The 25,693-nt window shown below is 39.0% G+C and overlaps 1 protein-coding gene across 2 annotated transcripts in view; it reads left to right on the top strand.

The window, feature by feature from the left end:
• The first annotated feature begins 512 nt into the window (after positions 1-512).
• The window catches only part of CCDC14 (coiled-coil domain containing 14), a 45,041-nt gene continuing 19,860 nt past the window's right edge, over positions 513-25,693 (top strand). Inside the window, exons 1-10 of one of the 2 annotated variants that reach the window (XM_068976820.1) lie at positions 652-686; positions 8,042-8,097; positions 8,423-8,495; positions 8,744-8,813; positions 8,906-9,028; positions 20,368-20,604; positions 20,717-20,811; positions 21,684-22,182; positions 24,475-24,616; positions 24,967-25,030. In XM_068976820.1, the coding sequence (XP_068832921.1) occupies positions 657-686; positions 8,042-8,097; positions 8,423-8,495; positions 8,744-8,813; positions 8,906-9,028; positions 20,368-20,604; positions 20,717-20,811; positions 21,684-22,182; positions 24,475-24,616; positions 24,967-25,030 (1,389 nt within the window). In that variant the 5' untranslated portion in view covers positions 652-656. Of the gene's footprint in view, positions 687-8,041; positions 8,098-8,422; positions 8,496-8,743; positions 8,814-8,905; positions 9,029-20,367; positions 20,605-20,716; positions 20,812-21,683; positions 22,183-24,474; positions 24,617-24,966; positions 25,031-25,693 lie in introns of those variants that run through there. The other variant, XM_068976811.1, reaches the window with a different exon arrangement.

The following is a 25,693-nucleotide window of genomic DNA, read 5'->3' as shown; positions in this document are numbered from 1 at the left end:
AAAAATCTTAAATTGCTATCAGAATCACACAAAGAAAACGGCGTAGGATTGATGTTTATTGACTACCAAGAACAAAAACATTCAAAATGGTATTCAAAACACCAACTAAAAGTACAGGGTAAAAATCCAGAGACAGTGCAATTCCTCTGAAACCTATTAGCCTTCTACCGTAGTCCCTTCCTCTGGTCTTGGCGGGTCCCCGTTGCCACTTCTCCTAGCAGACGCAAGACAAGGGCTCTCCCTCCAGTGGAAGCCCTCGCGGCAGCAAACTCAGGTCTCCCAGGTGATCGTGGATTCTGGTCCGCCCAGGTCTCCCGCTCCTCGTCCCGCCCTTCTCCGCCCCGCCCCTTCGGCCCCGCCCCGCCCAGGACCCGCAGCGTTCGCCGGCGTTCTGTGGACTTCTCTCACCCTGCAGCCGAGTGTGACGAGCCGGGGCCGGGAGGGGTCTATTGCGCAAACCCAAGGCGCCGTGCGGTGGGTCGGAGACAGGTTCTGGTTGCGCGCCCGGGACTATGAGGCGCAGCATTTGGCGGGCTCCTTCCCGGAAGCGGAAGCTCGAGGGGCGGGCCAAGGGCGGCCGGGAGTCGGCGGCGGTTAATTCCTTTTATCTTGCGGCTTTGTTTCACTCCGTTTGGACTTTTCTGAAGCTGCGAGAGATGGTCAGGTCTGGATCTCGACCGGGCCAGGTGAGGTCTGCGGACCTGAGGCGTCCACTGTGGGGGTGGAGAGGGACGGAGGTAGTCCCCGGGCCTGGAGAAGTGGAAAGCCCCCTTTGAAAAAAATAGAGTGCTGCCGCGTTAAAAAATGCCGCGACAGGAGACGAGGCGGAGGGTGGGTGTGCGTACCTAATCTTAACGCCCTAACACAGTTGTTCTGCCTGTAGATGTTGATTCTGTTTTAATCGTTGTGGTCCAACTGAGCGGTGGCTTTGGTGTGGTCCCCGGGTTCGAGTCCAGCCTCAGCCGCTGGGTGCGTGACTTAACCTCTCGGAGCCTCACGACGTTGTTACATCAACTCCACGTTCCCAGCTTTTCCAACGAGAGCTGCTATTAGCTGGCTTTCCGTCACAGTTGCTGGTATTTTACTACTAGTTTTTAAAAAAGTCTCCCACTTAGTGTCCCTGCATTTAGCCTTATTCTTCTCAAATGCACACCCCTCATCAAAATTCTCTGCTAAAAATCCAACTCTGGAACTTTTTTTTTCCCCCCTCAAGATAAAAATCTCAGTTCTTTGACCTGTCAACACAGCCATTTTTCGACGTGGCCAGTGCATTCCCTGCCAGCCCCCACCTCCATCCCAGGAATATCCAACGCTCTTCAGCTGTTTCTTCCACAGTGCCCTGAGTGCCCGTGTTCTTTCAGGCTTCTGTGCCTTTGCATTTTGTTCTGCCTAGAATGATGTCCTCCTCTCCCTGAAATCTCCACTTTTCATCTCCTCTCCCTTCAGCTCAAGTACCGCTTCTAGAAGCCTTGGCTGTCAACATTTACATTGTTTGGGTGCCCTCAGCTCCCGTTTTGTGTCCTTACTGAAATCCAGGCTAGAGACATTGTTATCTTCCTATGCTGCTGCTGCTGCTAAGTCGCTTCAGTCGTGTGTGACTCTGCCACCCCATAGACAGCGGCCCACCAGGCTCCCCTGTCCTTGGGATTCTCTAAGCAGTTTATCTCTACCTTTTCAGGTAATCAGTTAGTCAACCAATAGGAATCAATCAAGCCTTACACAGACCCTCTACTTAGAGTGATCTTATGCCTCCTTAAGTGTAACCATACTATCCTTCTTTCCCCTTAAATTTTTCCTTTTATTTATCAACTCACTTTTAATGCTGTCTCCCCTATTAATGTGAATCTTACGCTTTTCCCCAAGGCTTGGCTCAAGACTTTCTTCATGAATGCTTCCAGACCAGTCCCACCCTTGTAGTTCTTTATTTTATGGTGAATGAACTCAAACTTGGTGCAGTCAGCAAGTGGGGAAAACATGGTTTTTGTAGTCATAGTCACCTACCAATTCAGATTCCAGTTCTACCACTACTGTCATAGTGATAGTAAGCAAAGTACTTTTTACTTCTCTGAGATTTCTTTTTCTTATCTACAAAGTAGGTGTAATATGCTGCCTTAAAGAATTGGGGAGAGTAAGTGAGAGAACCTGGTAAAACATCTATTTCACACTTGGCATAAATTGTGCAACACAATGTAGTCCCCTTAAAAACAGTTTATTACTGTCCATGATGATAATCACAGCTAACGTTTGGGTAGCACTTATGTGACAGGTACTATTCTATGTGCTTTTACATATGCTGCTGCTGCTGCTAAGTCGCTTCAGTCGTGTCCAACTCCGTGCGACCCCATAGACTGCAGCCCACCAGGCTCCTCTGTCCCTGGGATTCTCCAGGCAAGAACACTGGAGTGGGTTGCCATTTCCTTCTCCAGTGCAGGAAAGTGAAAAGTGAAAGTGAAGTCGCTCGGTCATGTGCGACTCTTTGCGACCCCATGGACTGCAGCCACGCTCCTCCTTTTCCATGGGATTTTCCAGGCAAGAGTACTGGAGTGGGTCGCCATTTATTCTCATTTAATCTTCACAGTAGGCCTAGGAAGTAGATAATAATCCTCATTTTATAGATGAGGAAGTTGAGGGATGCAGAGTCCAGATGACTTCTCTAGTTACATAGCTGGTTAGCAGTGGAGACAGGCTTTAGGCCCACATAGTTAGTGCAGGAATCCATTCAAACATCTGCTCTTAGGTGTGTGACTGAACAGGCCAGCTTTCTGAAATTTAGGGTCCTACCTCACAGAAATAGTAACTAACAGGGGGTGGTAAGTGGAAATGAAACGCTTTGAACACTAAATTTTTCCACCAATATAATTTTATCTCGCACTTGTTGGTAGGAGACACAGCTCCTAAGAGGTACTTATGTTTTTCTCAAATAATAAAGTAAAAAGTTTCTTTTTAATACTTAGTGGAAGTAAATGTAGGATAAAACGAACATTCTCTGATGTATTAACATTTGGGGCACTTGTTTTGAAAAGTGTTTTGCAGTTTGTATCTGGGGGCACTAAAGGCATTAAACAATGAATAACTTTTTAATCAAATAATTAAGCTTTCAATCCTGAATATGAAAAGGTATTTCCAGCATATGAAAAGATTTATTTCAGATTTGTATTTTAACTGAAAAATATGAAGCACACCAAGGGCACATTATATTACTTCCATTTAAGGAAATAGTATACAACTGTTAAAAAAATTTGAACTTTGTTAATATGGAATAGGATTTGAAAGTAAAAACACAAGACTCAAAATTTCAACTGTCTAGTCATGATGACTAAATAATCCATATGAAGCCTCAGTAGCAAACAGCACAGCTAGTGCCTAGATCTTGGTTTCTATTAATAAATACTGGTGTCCATGGAAAGGAATCACTACTTTTTGGGGAAATGGTCAACTCTAGGGTTGGGGCCTGGATATATCAAAGTAAAAAGCTGCACAGCTTTTCACAATTAACACTGAAAAGTCAATTTATGGAATGAGGAACAATATTTAAAACTGCATATCCGATAAAAGGTTCATAATCCTAATATACAAGGACCTCCTACAATTCAGTAGCATACATAGGCAAGGGGCCTGAATAGGCATTTCTTCAAAGAAGACATATAGATGGTCAGCAAGTATATGGAAAGATGCTCAATATCACTAATTGGGGGAATGCAAATCGAAGCTACAGTGAGATACCACCTCACACCTGTTGGGATGGCTATCATAAAAACCAATCCAGAAGATAACTAGTGTTGATGAGGATATGGAGACTTTTGAACCCTTGTACACTGTTCATGGGAATGTCAGGGTGCATCTGTTATGAAAAACCATGAAATTTCCTACAAAATTAAAAGAATTGTTATGTGATCCAGCATTCTCACTTTGAGTTAAAAATAGGATCTTAAGAGATATTTGCACTCACATGTTCATTACAACACTCACAATGGCTAAGATGTGATAACAACCTAAATGTCCATTTATGGATTAGTGGATACACAATGGAATATTATTCAGCCTTTAAAAAGGAAGGAAATCATGCTGTATGCAACATGAATGGATCTTAAGGATACTTTGCTAAGTGAAATAAGCCACTTGAGTTCAGTCACTCAGTCGTGTCCAACTCTTGGGGACCCCATGAACCACAGCACGCCAGGCCTCCCTGTCCACCAACTGCCAGAGTCTACCCAAACCCATGTCCATTGAGTCAGTGATACCATCCAGCCATCTCATCCTCTGTCATCCCCTTCTCAATCTTTCTCAGCATCAGGGTCTTTTCCAATGAGTCAGCTCTTTGCATCAGGTGGCCAACGTATTGGAGTTTCAGCTTCAACATCAGTCCTTCCAATGAATACCCAGGACTGATCTCCTTTAGGATGGACTGTTTGGATCTCCTTACAGTCCAAGGGGCTCTCAAGAGTCTTCTCCAACACCACAGTTCAAAAGCATCAATTCTTCGGCGTTCAGCTTTCTTTATAGTCCCAACTCTCACATCCACACACGACCACTGGAAAAACCAGCCTTGACTAGACAGACCTCTGTTGGCAAAGTAATGTCTATGCTTTTTAAAATGCTGTCTAGGTTGGTCATAACTTTCCTTCCAAGGATTAAGTGTCTTTTAATTTCATGGCTGCAATCACCATCTGCAGTGATTTTGGAGCCCCAAAAAATAAAGTCAGCCACTGTTTCCCCATCTGTTTCCCATGAAGTGATGGGACCAGATGCCATGATCTTAGTGTTCTGAATGTTGAGCTTTAAGCCAACTTTTTCACTCTCCTCTTTCACTTTCAAGAGGCTCTTTAGTTATTCACTTTCTGCCATAAGGGTAGTGTCATCTGCATCATTCCCCTTATATGCTGCTGCTGTTGCTGCTGCTAAGTCGCTTCAGTCGTGTCCGACTCTGTGCGACCCCATAGACGGCAGCCCACCAGGCTCCCCCGTCCCTGGGATTCTCCAGGCAAGAACACTGGAGTGGGTTGCCATTTCCTTCTCCAGTACATGAAAGTGGAAAGTGAAAGTGAAGTCACTGAGTCCTGTCCAACTCTCAGCGACCCCATGGACTGCAGCCCACCAGGCTCCTCCATCTGTGGGATTTTCCAAGAGTCCTGGAGTCCCCTTATATGAGGTATCTAAAATAGCTAGACTCATAAAAACATTAAGTAGGGTGGTTGTTGCCAGGGGCAGAAGGGAGAGAAATGGAGAGATGTTATTCAGTGGGCATAAAGTTTTAGTTATGTACAATGAATAAGCTCTGTTAGATTTATGAGATAGATCTAAGAGATCTGCTGTAAACATGTGGAAGTGAAGTGAAAGTGAAGTCACTCAGTCATGTCTGGCTCTTCAACCCCATGGTATGTAACCTGCCAGGCTCCTCCATCCATGGGATTTTCCAGGCAAGAATACTGGAATGAGTTGCCATTTCCTTCTCCAGGCGATCTTAATCCAGGAATGGAACCCAGGTCTCCCACACTGAAGGCAGACTCTTTACCATCTGAGCCATCAGGGAGTCTCATAAACATCATACTACAGTTAACAATTGATGTACACTTAAAATTTGTTGAGAGTAGATTTCATGTTACCGCAATGGGGAGAAAAACAAGGTTGGGTGGGGGATGGACCTGGAGATCTTTACTGTAAGGAATGGCTCAAAAATAATGGTGACGTTGAAATGATATAGGGGCTGGTTTGAAAAAACTCCTATTGGCAGAATCTGGGACAGTTTGAGCATTAATATAATCATCAGAATCCATTAAAAAGGAATCAATGAGTCCATACTAGCAAACAAAGAAGTACTTCAACGAAGTACTTCACTAAGCTTGAATGCCAACTAATAAATCTAGAATGAATGACGTAAGTTAGAAAAATCACTATTTAACAAATGATTAAGACAAGACTCCTCAATGAATGCTATTGAATGAAAATTTGATGAATAGAATGTCTGTATAATCTTCAAGTATCTCCCCACAAAATGCTTAATATTTACAAAGGTAAAAATAGTAACCTGGTGAAAAATCTGGCAGGCACCACCTTAAATAATCAAACTTTACATCCCTGGTAATGGGACAAACGTAACATATGCCTGCTCATACAGTATTGAGATCCTTTTTATGGTATTCCTGCCAAAAAAGCACAGCCTGAACCTAATCAAGGGGAAGCAGACAACTCAATGTTTACCAGAGGGACATTCTACCAAAGTAACTGCTCATATTCTTTGAATATGTCAAGGCTGTAAAAGACAATGAATGACACCTCTAGGAACTGTTTCGAGTGCTTTGTATGATCCTGGATTTATGGGATAAGGGCCATATATATTTTTTTTTATGTAAAGGACAGTATTTTGATAATTGGTAATATGAATAAGATCTGTAGATTAGATTATAGTATGGTTTCACTGTTCATTTCCTGATTTTGATCATTTGGTTTTATGAGAGAGTGACCTTGTCCTTAGGAAATATTTAGGAGTAAATATTTAAATATAAAGGAGTATCATGTCTGTAACATAACTGAAATGGTTCAGACAAAAAGGAATACTACATTTTTGAAAGGGAGAACATGGCAGATGTAGTAAACTGTCAGCAGTTGTGGAATCTTGGTAGCATTATACCGTTCTTTGTACTATTATTTCAAAATAAAGAATACAAAATAAATTTGAAGGGAATCTGCCAGTATCACACTGTTGCAGGGTGCTGTATTCTGGTTAATTTTCTTTACCTGATTTTGTAATATGACCTAATGTGTGTGTGTGTGTTTCGGTGAAATGCTGTATAAAATCTTTCAATTACGCCATTATGCCATACATTTATCTAGACAGTTTACTTTTTTAATCCTGAAAGATAATTATTGTGGTAGTTGTTTTTAGACTTAGCATGATGGTTTGGCTTTTTATTATGGTCCTGGACAGGACACCAACATAGATACTGTGAAAGGAAAGCCCCTTAGGGGGTCGTGCAGGGTCTAGTAGAGTTGTGTTACATGGCATCTTATTTCTGCCAATGTTGGTTCTCACTGCTGCTTTTTGACTCCCTCATATTCTAAGTTATCTTAAGGAGAAGTGAAACTTTATAATTCCAGAAAGTTTAATAGTAATTGCTCAAAGGAATCTTGAGATGAAATATGTAAACATGTCAAGAAAAATCCTAAGTGTAACTGCCAACAGTGACTACACCTAAAGGGTAAAATGAGGGAGTGAGTAGGAAATTTAACCATGTCTTTTAAAAATTATATTTTGAATAGATATTATATTTAAATAATGTAAAGTTATTAAGATATAAAAAGGTATACCATGGAAAGTGTCCCTTGTTCTGTCCCCCAGATTCTCAGTTTCCCTCCCCAGAGGCAAGCACAGTTAACTTGTTTCTTGTGTAACTCCTACGTATTGGATGTGTGTAGAAGCAAATGAGTAGAGTTTTCATGTGCTGGTCTTGTCAGGCATTCTAAACAATGTGGGAAAATAGAATCAGAGTTATGAACTCCGCCCTATATCTTAAGTTAACATGTATTTTGAAGACCTAGGGGAAGTAAAATATTTTGAGGGATTGAGTATAGTCCAGACTTACTATAGTAGATACTTCTGGTTAAAGTAAAATTTCAACTTCAGTCTTCAACTTACACAGACTTAAGGAACAAATGTATGTGTTGCTTGCTTGACATTTTATATAGAAAAAAAAAATTATGAGTTCAGTTGTAATAGTGGATTTTATTAAAATTAGTAACATGGTACATATATAAAATGGAGTATTATTCAGCTTTAACAAGAAGGAAATTTTGCACATGCTGCAACATGGATATTATGAAGATACTGTGCTAAGCAAAGTAAGCCAGTCACAAAAGGACAAACTCGTGAATGTGTTTAATGCCACAGAGCTGTATACTTTAAAATGGTTTATTTTGTTATGTATGTTTTACCAAGTGAAACAGAAGGAAACAATAACATTTTAGGTTTTGTCCAAACAGTATACTGAGAATATGATAGAAAAATATTTGTATATCTCCTATAATATAATGCATTATGTCATAGGTAATAACTTCAGGAAAGCACACTGGACCTGCTAAATTAACAAATGGAAAAAAAGGGTAAGTACTTAAGAAAGTGTCCAACTTCAGGAATTCTCAAGAGATTTTCAAGTCTATGGGATGGACTAAATTTTCCTACTCCAGAGAGCTAAGTGAGGGTCTCTACTTTCACAGACCTCTGGGGAGAAACCTTTCATATCTCTACCCATGTTGATCATTTTAGTCTTTACAACCTTCATAAAATCCTGCATAGATCCATCTTTTACATGGTTGGCAAACTTTCTTATCCAAACTTTGGTGGAAAGAAAGTGTCTTTTTAGAATGTATTTTGGGAAAATATTATATTTTTGTAATTATATTTATATTATATGTAAATGTTTTCTAGGACCAATTTGAGAAAGATACCCCGTTTTAATGCAGATTCTGGCTATCCCACTCACTCTGATTCAGAAAGTCAGGTAAGAGTAAACTGAATAGATACAGTGTATACTGTTTAATTAGTTTTCAGGTAAAAGCTAAGAAGTGGAAATAAAAATTCAAAGGTGAAGTATTAATTGTCCTGACAAAGAATGGAGACTTTTTGCTTTAACACATGTCTTCCACCAATAATAAATTGCTTCTAAATAAGGAAATTTTAAAATTACAGAATTTTTTTCCCTGCATTAAAATTTAATGTGCACATTTCTATGTGACTTTCTTCTTACAGACTGACACTGTACAGGGGCTTGATGGCTGTGCGTCTTTGCTGCGGGACATTTTGAGAAATGAAGATTCAGGTTTTTTTTTTAAAATGCTTCTTTGCTGATCACCTTTTCTCAATTAAGTAGTTCTCTTAATGCTAATGAATTTTTGTTTTAATCATTAATAGGTTCAGAAATAACATATTCAGAAAATAGGTATAACCCCAGACCTGTAGAAACCAAAAGATACAGATCCAAAAAGAAAGGACGTGAAAAACATACTGTGCCTTCTGTAGTCCGGAAGGAAATTTGTAAGTATTTTTTTCTCTTATTTATTTAAATATGATACTTAATTATGGGAGTTTTGATAGATTACTGGGGTTGTGCAGTTGGGCTTACATTTTAATAATATTGGTTATACAGGTGTGTGTGTGCGCTTGTGATTTTTTTTTTTCTCTATTCAGCTTCTAATTGCTGAGTACTTTGCCAAGATGAAAAGTAGAAAAGAAAAATGGTTAGGTTTTATAGAATAGGTTCAAACTCAGAATGATATTCACAGATTGGTTGGGTTTCATGTTTATATCTATTGTTTTAAAAATACTGTATGTGTATACATATATTCTAAGTAGGATCCATAGCTCAATTTTTCAGCTGCACAGTTAGAAGATATAGTAATAGGAAGGTAAAATTCCAAGTTGGGTCTTTATGTAAGGAAAAACAGTCTGCCACTGATTGACAGTGACTGTAGCCAAGGATGGTTTACACTGTCACAATTAACTTGCTGACTAAGTGGAATGATTCAGTAAGCAGTTTAGAATAAGCAAGTTTTGATTATGTTGTTCCACAGAGGCCTATGGAATATGGTAGCCCAAAATAGAGATGAAAAAGTCCATAATGGGATTTCAGAGCATCAAGAATGGAACCAGCTAGTTCACAGGTAGTTCACAGTTCAGGTGGGCCAAAAATGTTAGTACAGCAGAGTACAGTAAGATTTAGCTTAGGTAAGGGGTTTGAGTCATGTACAGCACTAGTTCTGGGTATTAGAGATCAGGATTCAGGCAAAGAGGCTGAAATTCAGATGGTCTTGAGTCAGAACCAAGGCCGAGAAAACGACTTCCTATCACTTCTTGGCCTTTTGGCTAAGATCAAGTGGTGGCTCAGACGGAAAGCGTCTGTCTACAATGTAGGAGACCTGGGTTAGATCCCTGGGTCGGGAAGTTCCCTGGAGAAGGAAACGGCAACCCATTCCAGTACTCTTGCCTAGAAAATCCCATGGACGGAGGAGCCTGGTGTCCATGGGGTCGCAAAGAGTTGGACATGACTGAGCGACTTCACTTTTCTTTTTTTTTTTTTTTTTTTTAACCTATCTTGGAGGCCAGTTGTGTTTAGCCTTGTATTGTCTTGACCTGTGCCACTTAAGATGGCAGTCTCAAGCCACATGGGACTGCGGAGCATTCCAAGTATGGCTAGTACAACTAAGGAACTCAGTTGTAAATGTTATTTAATTTTAATTAATTTAAATTTGAAAGCTGGTACTTGACCTAGTTATTAAAAAGCTTTTAAAGTATGTTTGAAATAACTTGGTAAATGAATCTACTTTTTTTAACTGTAAATTTTATTAAACCTAAATATAGATCAAGGATTTCTGATAAAAATTTACCATCTGAATTGAGTTGTGCTTTATGGTAAAAATACACAGTATGCTTAGAATATTTAATGCAAAAAAATAAAATATCTCAGTGATTAATGTTAATCACATATTGTAATGTTAATATTTTGGCTGTATTGATTTGAATAAAACATTATAGTAATTAATGTTACCTATTTTAATTTTTTAAATGTAGTTCTTGGAAAATTTTAAATTGCTTATATGATTTACATTATATTTCGGTGGGACAATATTGGTCTAATCCAGGGTGAGCATACTACAGCCAGTTTCATTTTATTGTAATGTTTAGTTATTTTGTAAATGAAGCTTTATCAGAGCACAGTCATGCTAATTCATTTTCGTTTATGTATTTTCTATGGTTACTTTCGTGTTATAGGAGCAGAGTTGAGTAGTTGTGAAAGAAACCATCTGGCCTGTTTAAAGCATAATATGTTTATTCTCCAGCCTTTTAAGAAAAAGTGTGCTCACCCCTGGCCTAACTCTTAGAGTAGAGACCTATTTTGGAGGACCGATGGACAGAGAAAGGAGTGGTTCAGCGATGGTGCCGTGTTAGCAACTTGTTGGATCTTAGCTTGACTATTTGTTCAGAGTCCCCACAGAGTTTAGATCTGTTGCTGTTTAGTCGGTGAGTCATGCCGACTCTGCGACCCCATGGACTTCCAGACTTCCTGGTCCTTCCTTCACTATCTCCCAGATTTTACTCAAGCTCATATCCATTGAGTCAGTGGTGCTATCCAACCATCTCATCCTCTGTCACCCTCTTCTCCTTCTGCCCTCAATCTTTCCCAGCATCAGTGTCTTTTCCAGTAAGTCGGCTCTTTGCATTAGGTGGCCAAAGTATTGGACCTTCAGCATCAGCCTCTCCAATGAATATTCAGGGTTGACTTCCTTTTGAATTGACTGGCAGGAAAGAATAGGTGGCAACACCCAAATTAAGATAGGGGTTTTATTTATGAAGAAACTCATTACAAACTCATTAGGGTATAAGGAAACCACAAGGGATTCTGCTAGCCCAGTGCTGGCAGCATGCACAGAACTGTTAATATCCCTAGGTCTTAAGGGACAAGGTGAGGAAGAGGTTACCGGGATTCAGCTAGAGATATTGTTCTGTAGAGTAGGCCATCTTGAGAGGAGCAGTGAGCTTTAAGGGACAAAGCCCGCCCAAGGTGGCCTCATAGAGAGGGAGTTTGAAATACCTTGAATGCATGCCTTTTCCTCTCTTTGATAATGCCACAATTCCCATTGGATTGGACCCAACTGGAACCCTGTTGATGTATATCTAGTCAGGGATCTGATTTTCATTCTTACAAGCTAATGGATTATCCTTACTATGTCATGCATGTTGACAGGAGACACAAGACTCTTGGGCCAGAGACAAAGGTGCTGCGCTCATAGCCCAGCTAGCAGCATGCACATTAGCATATTTGTGTTGGTTCTGCCTCACTGCCAACTGCCAGTGGGATGATACGATGGGCTCACGGGGAAACTGCACATGCTGAAGGTTTGAGTTTCAGCTGAAAAACACTGAGATTGGGGGATTCATTGCTTTGGTAGTAAGCAGTTAGAAAGCCTATACCTGACCGAGGGAAAAACATCACCTTATCCCTCAACATTGCTCGCCATAAACACAGCCCTGAGAAATGTCCCAGGTACAGAGCTTAGGTCAGAGCCTTACATTTTCTTTGGTAAACCCAGCAAAACATGTAGGAGCAGAAGAGACCCATAAAGGAATGTCTCTTAATAATGTAATCCATATAGAGTAGCATCCCACAGATAGCAGAGCAGAGTGGAGATGGGTAGAAGGTGGGTTTGGTGAAGCAAATGAGAGAGATCTGGCATTCTTAGTCCCTAGCATTAAATTCTTATTTGGATTAGAGTCACATCAGCAGTTCTGGCCTGTTGTCAGTATATAATCTTATTGTCCTTTCCCCTACACTGTCATCATCAGAAGTTAGGACCTACTTCCCAAAGGACAATCTCCATTAGGGTTACAGTATAAGAAATGGTTCTCATTGACCAACGTTTGTTCTTTGGAAGCAGAAACCTCTTTCCCTTTGGTTAAATTACTTCATCTTTCTTTGATTTATCACTGCAGCACTGTCTACAAAGGATCTTTTTTTTCTTCTTTTTTGGTACTTAACAGCTATTAGCCAGTACAAGGTTTTTGCTCTGTTAATCACAGTGCCTAAAATACACAAAAGCTGAGATTTCCCTGGTGGTCCAATGGTTAAGACTCTACACTTCCAATGTAGAGGGCACAGTTTGATGCCTGGTCAGAGAACTAAGATCCTGCATGCTGCTGGATATGGCCAAAAGATTTTTTTTTAAATAAAATAAATAAAAATGCCCTTTATCTAAAAAGCACAATTTCTGACAACTCACCAATTTAACATTTTTTTAAAAATAGGCAAAACTGCATTTCCTTCCTTTTTCATCTCTCCACAGGTGAGATAGTCATAATTAGAACTTTAGGAATTTATTATAGCATGTTAACTAGTATCTACATATCATTTTAACTTTAACATATGTTATCTTACTACTTTGTGTTACTGTCTTCTGGGGCTTGGGCTCCTTATGTATTTTCTGTGTGGGACCTGCCAGATCGTTGGGTGTCTATGGAGTCACACCCACCCACCCTGTTGCTTTCTCAGAGGAATGAGGGAGAAAGGCAGTTCCAAAAATGCATTGAGAGCTTACCTAAGAGTGCATCTGACATTTAAAGGAAAAAAAAAATTTTTTTAATAAGCAGCTACTTAGATTTTGATAAGTGTATTGAATGCTGTGGGCACATGCTCCTACCTTCAGTATCATATATATATTTCTGACCTCATCTTGGAGAAATAAACCACTACAGGCAGAATATTTTGAGCATTAATTGCCCCCATCAAGGCCAGGCGTTCTCCATATTTCAAATTATAATAGGCACCCAGGAATGCCTATCTGCAGTAGGTATTTATTCCATATTTGGGTGGCAGGAATTATCTAAAAATTGTACATCCACTTAATGCTTTTTAACTTGTCTTGGATAAATTGTTTTAAGATTTTTGTGTCTTAAATACAGATGTACAACATTATCAATAGAGTTTCACATAGTTTGAGTTAATGGAGGAGTTAAGTAAGACATGTTAATTCTAAAGCTTTGAATTTTAAGAAGTATTTGAAGTTTATTAACTTATGTTGAGTGATGGCATCTGCTGACAAAGGCAAAATACTGTAGCTTAACTTAATCAGAGATTAAGAAGAATGTGGTCCACTGGAGAAGGGAATGGCAAACCACTTCAATATTCTTGCCTTGAGAACCCCATGAACAGTATGAAAAGGCAAAATGATAGGATACTGAAAGGGGAACTCCCCGGGTTGGTAGGTGCCCCATATGCTCCTGGAGATCAGTGGAGAAATAACTCCAGAAAGAATGAAGGGATGGAGCCAAAGCAAAAACAATACCCAGCTGTGGATGCGACTGGTGATAGAAGCAAGGTCCAGTGCTGTAAAGAGCAATATTGCATAGGAACCTGGAATGTCAGGTCCATGAATCAGGGCAAATCAGAAGTGGTCAAACAGGAAATGGCAAGAGGGAATGTCGACATTCTAGGAATCAGCGAACTAAAATGGACTGGAATGGGTGAATTTAACTCAGATGACCATTGTATCTACTACTGTGGGCAGGAATCCCTTAGAAGAAATGGAGTAGCCATGATGGTCAACAAAAGAGTCTGAAATGCAGTACTTAAATCTCAAAAATGACAGAAAGATCTCTGTTCATTTCCAAGGCAAACCATTCAATATCACAGTAATCCAAGTCTATGCCCCAACCAGTAACACTGAAGAAGCTGAAGTTGAACAGTTCTATGAAGACCTACAAGACCTTTTAGAACTAACATCCAAAAAAGATGTCCTTTTCATTATAGGGGACTGGAATGCAAAAGTAGGAAGTCAAGAACACCTGGAGTAACAGGCAAATTTGGCTTTGGAATACTGAATGAAGCAGGGCAAAGGCTAATAGAGTTTTACCAAGAGAATGCACTGGTCATAGCAAACACCCTCTTCCAACAACACAAGAGAAGAGTCTACACATGGACATCACCAGATGGTCAACACCGAAATCAGATTGATTATATTCTTTGCAGCCAAAGATGGAGAAGCTTTATACAGTCAGCAAAAACAAGACCGGGAGCTTACTGTGGCTCAGATCATAAACTCCTTATTGCCAAATTCAGACTTAAATTGAAAAAAGTAGGGAAAACCACTAGACCATTGAGGTATGACCTAAATCAAATCCCTTATGATTATATGGTGGAAGTGAGAAATAGATTTAAGGACTAGATCTGATAGAGTGCCTGATGAACTATGGATGGAGGTTCATGATATTGTACAGGAGACAGGGATCAAGACCATCCCCATTGAAAAGAAATGCAAAAAAGCAAAATGGCTGTCTGGGGAGGCCTTACAAATAGCTGTGAAAAGAAGAGAAGCAAAAAGCAAAGGAGAAAAGGAAAGATATAAGCATCTGAATGCAGAGTTCCAAAGAACAGCAAGAAGAGATAAGAAAGCCTTCCTCAGCGATTAATGCAAAGAAATAGAGGAAAACAACAGAATGGGAAAGACTAGAGATCTCTTCAAGAAAATTAGAGATACCAAGGGAACATTTCATGCAAAGATGGGCTCGATAAAGGACAGAAATGGTATGGACCTAACAGAAGCAGAAGATGTTAAGAAGAGGTGTCAAGAATACACAGAAGAACTGTACAAAAAAGATCTTCACGACCCAGATAATCACGATGGTGTGATCACTCACCTAGAGTCAGACATCCTGGAATGTGAAGTCAAGTGGGCCTTAGAAAGCATCACTAGGAACAAAGCTAGTGGAGGTGATGGAATTCCAGTTGAGCTATTTCAAATCCTGAAAGATGAGGCTGTGAAAGTGCTGCACTCAGTATGCCAGTAAATTTGGAAAACTCCTCAGTGGCCACAGGACTGGAAAAGGTCCATTTTCATTCTAATCCCAAAGACAGGCAATGCCAAAGAATGCTCAAACTACTGCACAGCTGCACTCATCTCACACACTAGTAAAGTAATGCTCAAGATTCTCTAAGCCAGGCTTTAGCAATACGTGAACTGTGAACTTCCTGATGTTCAAGCTGGATTTAGAAAAGGCAGAGGAACCAGAGATCAAATTGCCAACATCCGCTGGATCATGGAAAAAGCAAGAGTTCCATAAAAACATCTCTTTCTGCTTTATTGACTATAACAAAGCCTTTGACTGTGTGGATCACAATCAACTGGAAAATTCTGAAAGAGATGGGAATACCAGACCACCTGACCTGCCTCTTGAGGAACCTGTATGCAGGTCAGGAAGCAACAGTTAGAACTGGACATGGAACAACAGACTGGTTCCAAACAGGAAAAGGAGTCCCTCAAGGCTGTATATTGTCACCCTGCTTATTTAACTTCTATGCAGAGTACATCATGAGAAACGCTGGGCTGGAAGAAACACAAGCTGGAATCAAGATTGCCGGGAGAAATATCAATAACCTTAGACATCCAGATGACACTACCATTATGGCAGAAAGTGAAGAGGAACTAAGGAGCCTCTTGATGAAAGTGAAAGAGGAGAGTGAAAAAGTTGGCTTACAGCTCAACATTCAGAAAACGAAGATCATGGCATCCAGTCCCATCACTTCATGGGAAATAGATGGGGAAACAGTGGAAACAGTGGCTGACTTTATTTTTCTGGGCTCCAAAATCACTGCAGATGGTGATTGCAACCATGAAATTAAGATGCTTACTCCTTGAGAGGAAAGTTATGACCAACCTAGATAACATATTCAAAAGCAGAGATATTACTTTGCCAACAAAGGTCTGTCTAGTCAAGCTATTGTTTTTCCAGTGGTCATGTATGGATGTGAGAGTTGGACTGTGAAAAAGCTGAGCATCAAAGAATTGATGCTTTTGAAGTGTGGTGTTGGAGAAGACTCTTGAGAGTCCCTTGGACTTCATGGAGATCCAACCAGTCCATCCTAAGGGAGATCAGTCCTGGGTGTTCATTGGAAGGCTGATGCTGAAGCTGAAACTCCAGTACTTTGGCCACCTCACGCGAAGAGTTGACTCATTGGAAAAGACTCTGCTGCTGGGAGGGATTGGGGGCAGAAGGAGAAGGGGACAACAGAGGATTAGATGGCTGGATGGCATCACCGACTCGATGGACATGTGTTTGAGTGAACTCCAGGAGTTGGTGATGGACAGGGAGGCCTGGAGTGCTGTGATTCGTGGGGTGGCAAGGAGTCAGACACGACTGAGAGACTGAACTGAAACAGAGATTGTGAAAGCCATCTCTTGAAAAGAAAGTGAATGAGTGCCGGTGCTTGGGACCTATGAATATAAAATCTGAGAATTCCTGAAACCAGACAAATATTATGGAGCCAAAGTAAATCCAAGAGCAGAAGAGAGACCTAGGACTTAGGAGGTAAGGAAGAGCAATGTGCTAGATGGCTGTGGGCTGCATGGATCTCAGCTTTCATCATTTTAGATTTCAAAGTTAAGACTATTTTAGGAGGATACTTTTCCTTTTTATTTATTATAAATTGTTTTTCCACTAAGGATTTCCTTCGTGGTCCAGTGGCTAATACTCCACACTCCCAGTGCAGGGGGACCCAGGTTCTATCCCTGGTCAGGGAACTAGATCCCACGTGCCACAACTGAAAAGATCTCACTTTCTAATGGCAGAAAGTAAAGAAGAGCTAAAGTGCCTCTTGATGAGAGTGAAAGAGGAGAGTGAAAAAGCTGGCTTGAAACTCAACATTAAAAAAACTAAGGTCATGGTCCCATTATTTCATGGCAGGGAGAAGGAGGAAATGTAGAAGTAGTAACAGATTTTATTTTCTTGACTGCGGACAGTGACTGCAGTCATGAAATTAAAAGACACTTGCTTCTTGGAAGGAAAGCTATGACAAACTTAGCCTATTAAAAAGCAGAGACATCACTTTGCTGACAAAGATTGTATAGTCAAAGCTAGGCCTTTCCAGTAGTCATGTACAAATGTGAGAGTTGGACCATAAAGAAGGGTGAGTGCTAAAAAATTGATGCTTTTGTACTGTGGTGCTGGAGAAGACTCTTGAGAGTCCTTTGGACTGCAAGGAGATGAAACCAGTCAATCCTAAAGGAAATCAACCCTGAATATTCATTGAAAGGACTGACGCTGAAGCTCCAATAATTTGGCTACCTGATGTGAAGAGCTGACTCATTGGAAAAGAGTCAGCTGATGCTGGAAATGATTGAAGGGAAAAGGAGAAGGAGTCAGCAGAGGATGAGATGGCTAGACGACTCAATAGGTATGAATTTGAGCAAACTGGGAGATAGTGGAGAACAGAGGAGGAGGTGTACTACAATCCAGGAGGTTGCAAATAGTTGGACACGATTTAGTGACTCAACAACATTTCCAGTTTGTTTTTTTTTTTTAACAGAAATGTTTATTAACCAGTTTGTTTTAGTTCATATATTCAGAGAGTGAAGAGTAAGTTATTGCATGTCACCTTAGAGGGGAAATGGTTAGAGATTTATTAGTGATATCAGTTGGGAAGATCTATGAATATAAAATATTTATTTGGCCCTATTAAGACTTTGGAGCCATTTGGTAATGGCTGTAACATTTACTGAGTTCTTACTATGTGCTAGACACTGATGGTTTACATGTGCTATTTAATTTTCATAATAGTGTTATAAAACAGGTAATGCTTTTATCATCATTTTTCTGATGAGGAAGACACGTCCAAGAGAGGTTAAATAATTTGCCAGAAGTTATTCAGCTATTAATTGTTAAAGCTCATATGCAGGCCAGGGAAGTATGTTCACACCAGCAGGTTATCACAAAGGAAAGAATAACTCAAGTCAAGATAGATGCATCCAGTATCTCCAACCATTTTCATAGCCAAATAATAACTTAGTAGTAGTTTTCTGTGTTTATTGGTTATAATATTTCATTTGCCTTTAACGTTTTGCTTTTACTTGTAGGTTTTTTGCTTTTACTTGTAGGTTTTATGCTTTTAGCAGTGTTTTTATTTTCAATAAATTGTGTATGTATTTAGGGAATTCCATACCATTTAAAAAATTTTAACTTTTCACTTTTTAAGTAAGGATTAACTTTAATAAAGCAAGTGTATAAATCTCAATAAATATTTGCATATGTGTACATCCGTGTAGTTGACCACCCAGTTGAAAATAAAGAACGATTTCAGTACCCTACCAGGCTCCTATCCATCAGTATTCTCATTATTACCTGTCTCCTCATCCTTGAATAAACACTTTTCTGACTTCTTTCTCGATTGGATAGTTTTACTATCTTTGAACTTCATGTACACTGTGAAAATGCAGCTGTACACTGTGTAGTCTTACGTCTGATTGTCACACAGCATATCTGTTAACTTCATATGGGCAGCCAGAGTATATCCGTACTTTGTTCTTTTCCATTGCTGTATAGTATTCCATCATATGGCTACACCACAATTCATCCATTTCTACTATTCATGACTGTTTGGGTTTTTAGTTGGGGCTACTGCTAATAAAGCTGTTGTGAACATTCTTGTACACATTTTTTAGTAGACATAATACTCATTTCTGTCAGGTATATTCCCCGAAATATAACTGCTGTATCATAAAATATATGTTTAGCTTTGGTAAGCTTTTGCCAAAAAGTATATGTTTTTCTAAGTTTGTTTTGTACTCTGATAATCTATGATCTAACAAGAATACCCTCATTTCTGTTAATAGTCTTTAAAACAATTTGGGAAGGGAATCTTATTAGACAAAGAAATAGATTTTGGTAGTGATCTATGGAGTAGTCCTAGGTAGAAAACTGTTATTTTTCATGTATTAATTACTCTGTACATAGATTAATACAAAACTAATGAGGTTTGAGAGACAGCCCTGCCTAAAGAAGCTTATCGTTTAGTCAAACAGACAAGAGAGTGAAAGATAAGCAATATAGTACAGTATCCAAGTGATACATGATTAGTATAGACAGTATGTACTGTGGCATGGTGAAGAGCAGCCACTAGACTGGAATGACTGGAGAAGGCTTCAGAGGAGCTTTGCTGAGTTAGGTAGAATTGAATTGAAAGGAATGGTTCATCATGAGTAATATTATAAGAAAGTGGGAAAAGCTTGTAGGTGTCTAAATTGGTCTGACTGGATTGAAAGATTTCTTAGTTGAGGGTGATGGAAAGATGGTTGGAAAATTATGTTGTGGTTAGGCTTTTGAGACTTTAAATGTCAGGTTAAGGTCTTATTTGAGAGCTCACTGTGTAGATTAATTCACTTTCTCTAAAAGCTCTGATTTATTTATTATTGTTGTTGTTATTAGCATCATTATCATCAAAGCATCATACTTGTACAAGGTATTCTATCTTTCTGTTCCATTCTCCCTCTCAGGAGCATTCCATTTAGTTCAGTCACTCAGTCGTGTCCAACTCTTTGCAAACCCATGGACTGTAGCACGCCAGGCTTCCCTGTCTATCGCCAACTCCCAGAGCTTTCCTCAAACTCATGTGCATCGAGTCAGTGATGCCACCCAACCATCTCATCGTCTGTCGTCCCCTTCCTGCCTTCAACTTTCCCAGCATCAAAAACTGACTTTTCCAATGAGTCAGTTCTTCCAGTGAGTCAGTTCTTATCAGGTGGCCAAAGTATTGGAGTTTCAGCGTCAACATCAGTCCTTCCAATGACTCCTTTCCCAACTCAAGTGCATTATGAGTAGCATTTAATAGAGATTTTAAAGACATAGTATAAGTTAATTTTGAGGAGAACCTGATTCATTACCTCCTTTTAAAAAAAGAATTTGAGGTGATTTTCTTTAAGGGTGATCACACTCTGTAAAGTATGTGATAAATCAAGTTACTTCTGAGAGCCCTTTTTTCCTCTAATACCTTTGGTAAAGGTTTTTGAAAAGAACCATATTTCAGAAATTGTTTTCCCCTTTTTCCATATTAGTATCTTCAGATAAGAAGAAGCAGATACCTAATGATGCTTCTGTTGGAAGTGAAAGAGACTCATCAGATATACTGCAAAATTGGTCACTACAAGACCATTGTGGAATGTATTCACCCTTAATATACCAAGCTCTTTGTGAACATGTGCAGACTCAAATGTCACTGATGAATAACTTGGCTTCAAAGAACAACCCTGATGGAATTCCTACTGCATCTTGCCACACTGTGTCTGGTTCTGGTTAGTATGAATGATGTTTTAAAAAGCATGAATATAAGCTCTAATTAAGTTGCCTGGTAATTGTATAATCAGTCTGAGATGTGAATGACTTTTTCTCCCTTTAACATTTTAGAATCTCAGACGTCTTCACCTTCTAGTTATGGTTTACGCACCTCTATCCCAGTCCGGTTACCTCAGCAGCCACCCTGCCCTCCAATGGTTCATTCTGTGAGTGCAGTTTATATACTATATAAGTAATAATTTGCTTTTAGAAATTGTCATCTTGAGAGAAAGTTTAATTTGCTGATTGTATCTTAATGCCCTAGGATGTAAAGACCAATTATTTTTTGAGTTATTTTTTATTAGAAAAGTGCCTGTTAATTAAGGACAGTGGTGGGCAGGGGGAAGGAAAAAGATTACTAGAAAAAAAAAAATCACCCATACCTACCACCGAAGCACAACTGCTGTTAACACATTGATAGAGCATGTTCCAGTCATTTAATTCTTTGTGTAGGTTTCGTTGTCTTTTAATTTGTTAAGTAAACTTTCTTTTAAAAATATCATAATTTTATATAGCTTTACATGCTGCTTTTTTTTCACTTAACATTTAATTGTGATTTACCTTTTGTAAATTTTTACTAAGTTCTTACTACTCTATTTAGTGGATATACCATGGTCTGTGTAACTCCTCACCTATGGTTAGACATTTAAATAAATTTTTTACTACTGTAACATTTCTCTAAATATGTTTATGCAGAAGCCTTTTCAGCTTATTTTCTACACTGTGATTTCCCAAAGTGGAAGTTTATTTTAGTCCCAAAGTAGACTAATTTTTGATGCCTTTAAACCATTTATGATATTTGCAAACAATCTATTTTGGTCATGGCTTTATAATGTTCCCATATTACTGAGTGAACTAATTAAGCTTTAAAAATGCAGAATAGTGAGCTAAGGGGAAATTGACTTATTCACTGGTAATCTGCAACTCCATCCTGCAAATGTCATCTTCTAACATTTTTCGTTTGAGTTTATTGTAGTTAATGCCCACAAGTCAGTGCTCATTATATTTGAAGTCTTAGCTTGTTTTTTTCTTTCTTTAGGAAGTTCAGACTGATGGTGACAGTCAGTTTGCATCACAAGGAAGAACAGTTTCTGTGAACTGTACTGATGATGTTGTAAGGAATTCCTTCAATACCTGTCTTGGAGTTTCATGTAACCTGCCCCAAACTGGCAAACCAGCTACTCCAACATTTCAGCAACTGGGTCTTGCTAATGGGGTTCCGCCGAAAAGACTTTCTGAGGAACCAGACTTACTGAAGTGTTTCCAAACGTACATGAAACTGTTGCGTTCTCATCCTGACAGTCCCACTGGCCATAGCCCCACCCTATTACAGCCAGCTTTCTTGGCTACTAATGAAGAAAAATGTACTCACGAACACATTGGTGAGGTCAGAAGTGAAGGAAAGGATTTAAACATACCTCTGCGAGATTCAAGAATAAAGGATGTGCAGAAGGCAAAAAACGTGAACCAGAGTGCTGAAAAAGTTAGAACTATCAAGTATTTGTTGGGAGAGCTCAAGGCCCTGGTAGCAGAACAAGGTAGATAAGTACTTTCTTTATAATTTTCTGTGGCATGTCATCATTTAAATTCAGGATAATCAACATGAAGTTTGTGATATTTTCCATAGAAGTATGTCTTGTGCTAATGAGGAAATGAGTTTTGTCTGTTTTATTCTTATTTTGTGGGTTTTTGCTCCCTGTTGTTTCCTGTGGATTTGAAATATGCTAGGGAATATTATTCTTTCACTTGTAAGTGTGTGTTCATTCTACTTGATTCAAAGGGACCTTGAAAAGATTCAACCAAAGAAAATTTATAGAGGTAAATTTTAAGGGGTTGGAGGACATGGTTAACTCCCTAGATCAGAGTGATAATTTTTCCTACTTTAAAAAATGTAGAAGTTTTCCTCTCATCATTTATTTAATAACTGTTACAATGTTTAACAAATCTCACTTTGAGAAGGAACCTAAATCTTCTGATGCCCTTTTCAATTCACTCTTAAGATATTCTAATTAATCAAGAAAAATATCTTAGGTGGAGTCATGAGATATTTGAGCCAGGTTGTATTCATTTTCATTATGTATGTATATTCTGAATAATGACTTTCACTTGGAGTTAGTTACACATTCGTCATCTAGAAAACACAGTAATTGATTATGGAAGTTCTGAGTACCTAATATTTGCAGTCTGACAAAAAAATTACCAAGTCTTAAAATTTATCTGTATTATTAGGATTGTAGCACTGTTAATCTTGTGGTTCAGTATATTAAAATCTCCTGTATGTTCAGACTGTTAATTCATTAGTATTCTCTTAACTGAGTACTAAATCGTTGGTAACAATTATAATAGTAGTAATATTAGCTATCACTTACTGAGCACTTGGCATGTGCCCAGCACTGTGCTAAGTGTTTTATATGCATTATCTCATTTAATCCTCACAGCAACCCTATGAGGTACTATTATTGTCCCCATTTTACAGATGAGGAAACTGAGGCTTGGAGAACAGTATTTCATTTAATCCTCTCAGCAACCCCATGAGGTACTGTTGTTATCCATTTAACCATGAAGAAACCTAGGCTTGAAGAATTAAGTAATTTGACTAAGGTACATTGCAGGAAAATGGTGGAGCCCAGGTCTCTGCCCCCAGTGCTTTCACGCAAAACCCCTCTACAGAGCATTCTGCTCTGTAATTGGACGCAGTTGTTTACTGTATGTATGTAAACTTTCCATTAAGGTGTTAAAATACTTGTGGAATTATTAACTTTTTGTAGCTGAATACTTTATCTCTTGGATATCAGACAGTTAATATTATATTTATTAAATGTTTTCATTTCACAGAAATTTTTGTTTAATTGAAGTATAGTTGCTTTACAGTGTTGAATGAGTTTCTCCTGTACAGCAAAGTGCATCAGTTGTATGCATACATGTATCCACTCTTTTTAAAATTTTCTTCCTGTTTAGGCCACCATAGATCAAGTAGGTTTCCCTGTGCTCTACCATAGGTTCTCGTTAGTGATCTGTTTTTTGCATAGTACTGTACGTATATCAACCCTCATCTCCCAGTTCATCCCACCTTCTCCCTCCTTGCTGGCCATAAGCTTTTTTGCTACATTTGTGACTCTATTTCTGCTTTGCAAATAAATTCATCTGTACCATTTTTCTAGCAGTTCACAGAAAATCTGAATAAAAATGAACAAAAGTAAAAGGACAAGAGATCTAAAATCTACCTTCTACCTGTATCTTTTTGCCACCTCCCAAATCATCCACTCCCCACAGTTAATGACAAAAATGGTACTGCTTCTGATGCTGCATCAAATGAAGTGTAGCTGCTTGTGTTAAATTTACTTTATAAAGTTAAATAATAAAACCTTATCTTAGTAGACCCTCCCTCAATATATTTCCAAATTGAATCACCAGAAGTGAAGTATTCGCTTAATGCCAGGATCAAAGGTTATGTTGTTAATACTAAAATCAATTATAAGAAACCCTTTAGTAATTATAGGAACATGTGGACTAGGAAATATATATAAACCATCTTCCTACTAGACACTTTAACTGAAAAAAAAATCACTGATATCATAATTCTGTGACTTAACATAAATCTTTAGTTTGCTGAACTTAATGCCTTTAGAATTCTTCTCAATAAGGAAATGCAGACTACAGGAAAAAGGAAAATAGGATTTGTATAATAAATTCATAAATAACTGAGTTGAGTTTGTTTATAGTACATATGTATATATGTGAAATGTTTTCTTTTTTAGTAATACATATGAATAATCTTATCAAAAAAGCAATTTATAATACTGTTTACTCATTTCTTCTCTTTTTTATAGAAGATTCAGAAATTCAGAGGTTGATTACAGAACTGGAGATGTGTATATCTCTGCTTCCAGCTGTAAGTGCAAACACAAATATTCAGGTTGAAATAGCACTGGCCGTGCAGCCACTAAGAAGTGAAAATGCTCATTTACGCAGGTAAGAGTTGCGCTTTGAATTGTTTTGTCTCCATGCAGAGATGTCCCATGGCCAGAACAAAAATGCCTGATGAGATATCTAGGGCTTTGTAAGGAAAATAGACATAGTCTCACTGTGTTTATACTCTTAATCCTCTATTTTCCAAATACTGACAGCAGTCTCTAACTCTTCCATTATTTGTGCCCACTAGGATATATTTTTTCACAACTTTTTCACACCTGCTGTCACTTGGTTGGTAACAAATAGAGAGGTATTTATTAGGCTACTCTAGGCTATGCAGTCCATGGACTGTATCATCCATGGGATCGCAGAGTCGGACACGACTGAGCGACTTTCACTTTCACTTTCAGGCTATGCGGTGCTTGTGCTCAGTTGCTTCAGTCATGTTCGACTCTGCAACCCCATGTACTGTAGCCTGCCAGGCTCCTCTGTCCACGGGATTTCCCAGGCGAGCATACTAGAGGAATGAGTTGCATTTCCTTCTCCAGGGCATCTTCCTGACCCCAGGGATCAAATCTGGGTCTCCTACATTGCAGGGGAATTCTTTACTGCTGAGCCACCTGGGAAGCCCAGAACTTAGACTCTGTGTATTATTTATCTTGCTATTGTGACTGTAGGAAATATTGATAGTTGTTATTTATTTCTATTTCTTAGAACATTTTTCTTTGATTGATTGATTTTTATCTTTTGGCTGCACTGGGTGTTCGTTGCTTTGCGTAGACTTTCTCTAGTTGCAGCAAGCAGGGGCTACTCTTTGTTGTGGTGTGTGGACTTCTCATTGCGGTGGCTTCTCTTCGGGCAGAGCACAGGCTCTAGGTGCTCAGGCTTCAGTAGTTGCTTCCTGCAGTCTCAGCAGTTGTGGTGCACGGGCTTAGTTTCTCAGTGGCATGTGGAATCTTCCCAAACCAGGGATTGAACCTGTGTCCCCTGCACTGGCAGGCAAATTCTTATACACTGTGACACTGGGGAAGTTGCAGAACAGTTTAAAATTGCTCTAGGAGCTAATTCATAAGCCACTTTATCTTTTTTAAATATAAATTTATTTATTTTAATTGGAGGTTAATTACAGTATTGTAT

The sequence above is a fragment of the Capricornis sumatraensis genome, chromosome 1, assembly GCF_032405125.1.
Source record: "Capricornis sumatraensis isolate serow.1 chromosome 1, serow.2, whole genome shotgun sequence".
Taxonomy (NCBI): domain Eukaryota; kingdom Metazoa; phylum Chordata; class Mammalia; order Artiodactyla; family Bovidae; genus Capricornis; species Capricornis sumatraensis.
This window is presented reverse-complemented; position numbering and strand designations above follow the sequence as displayed.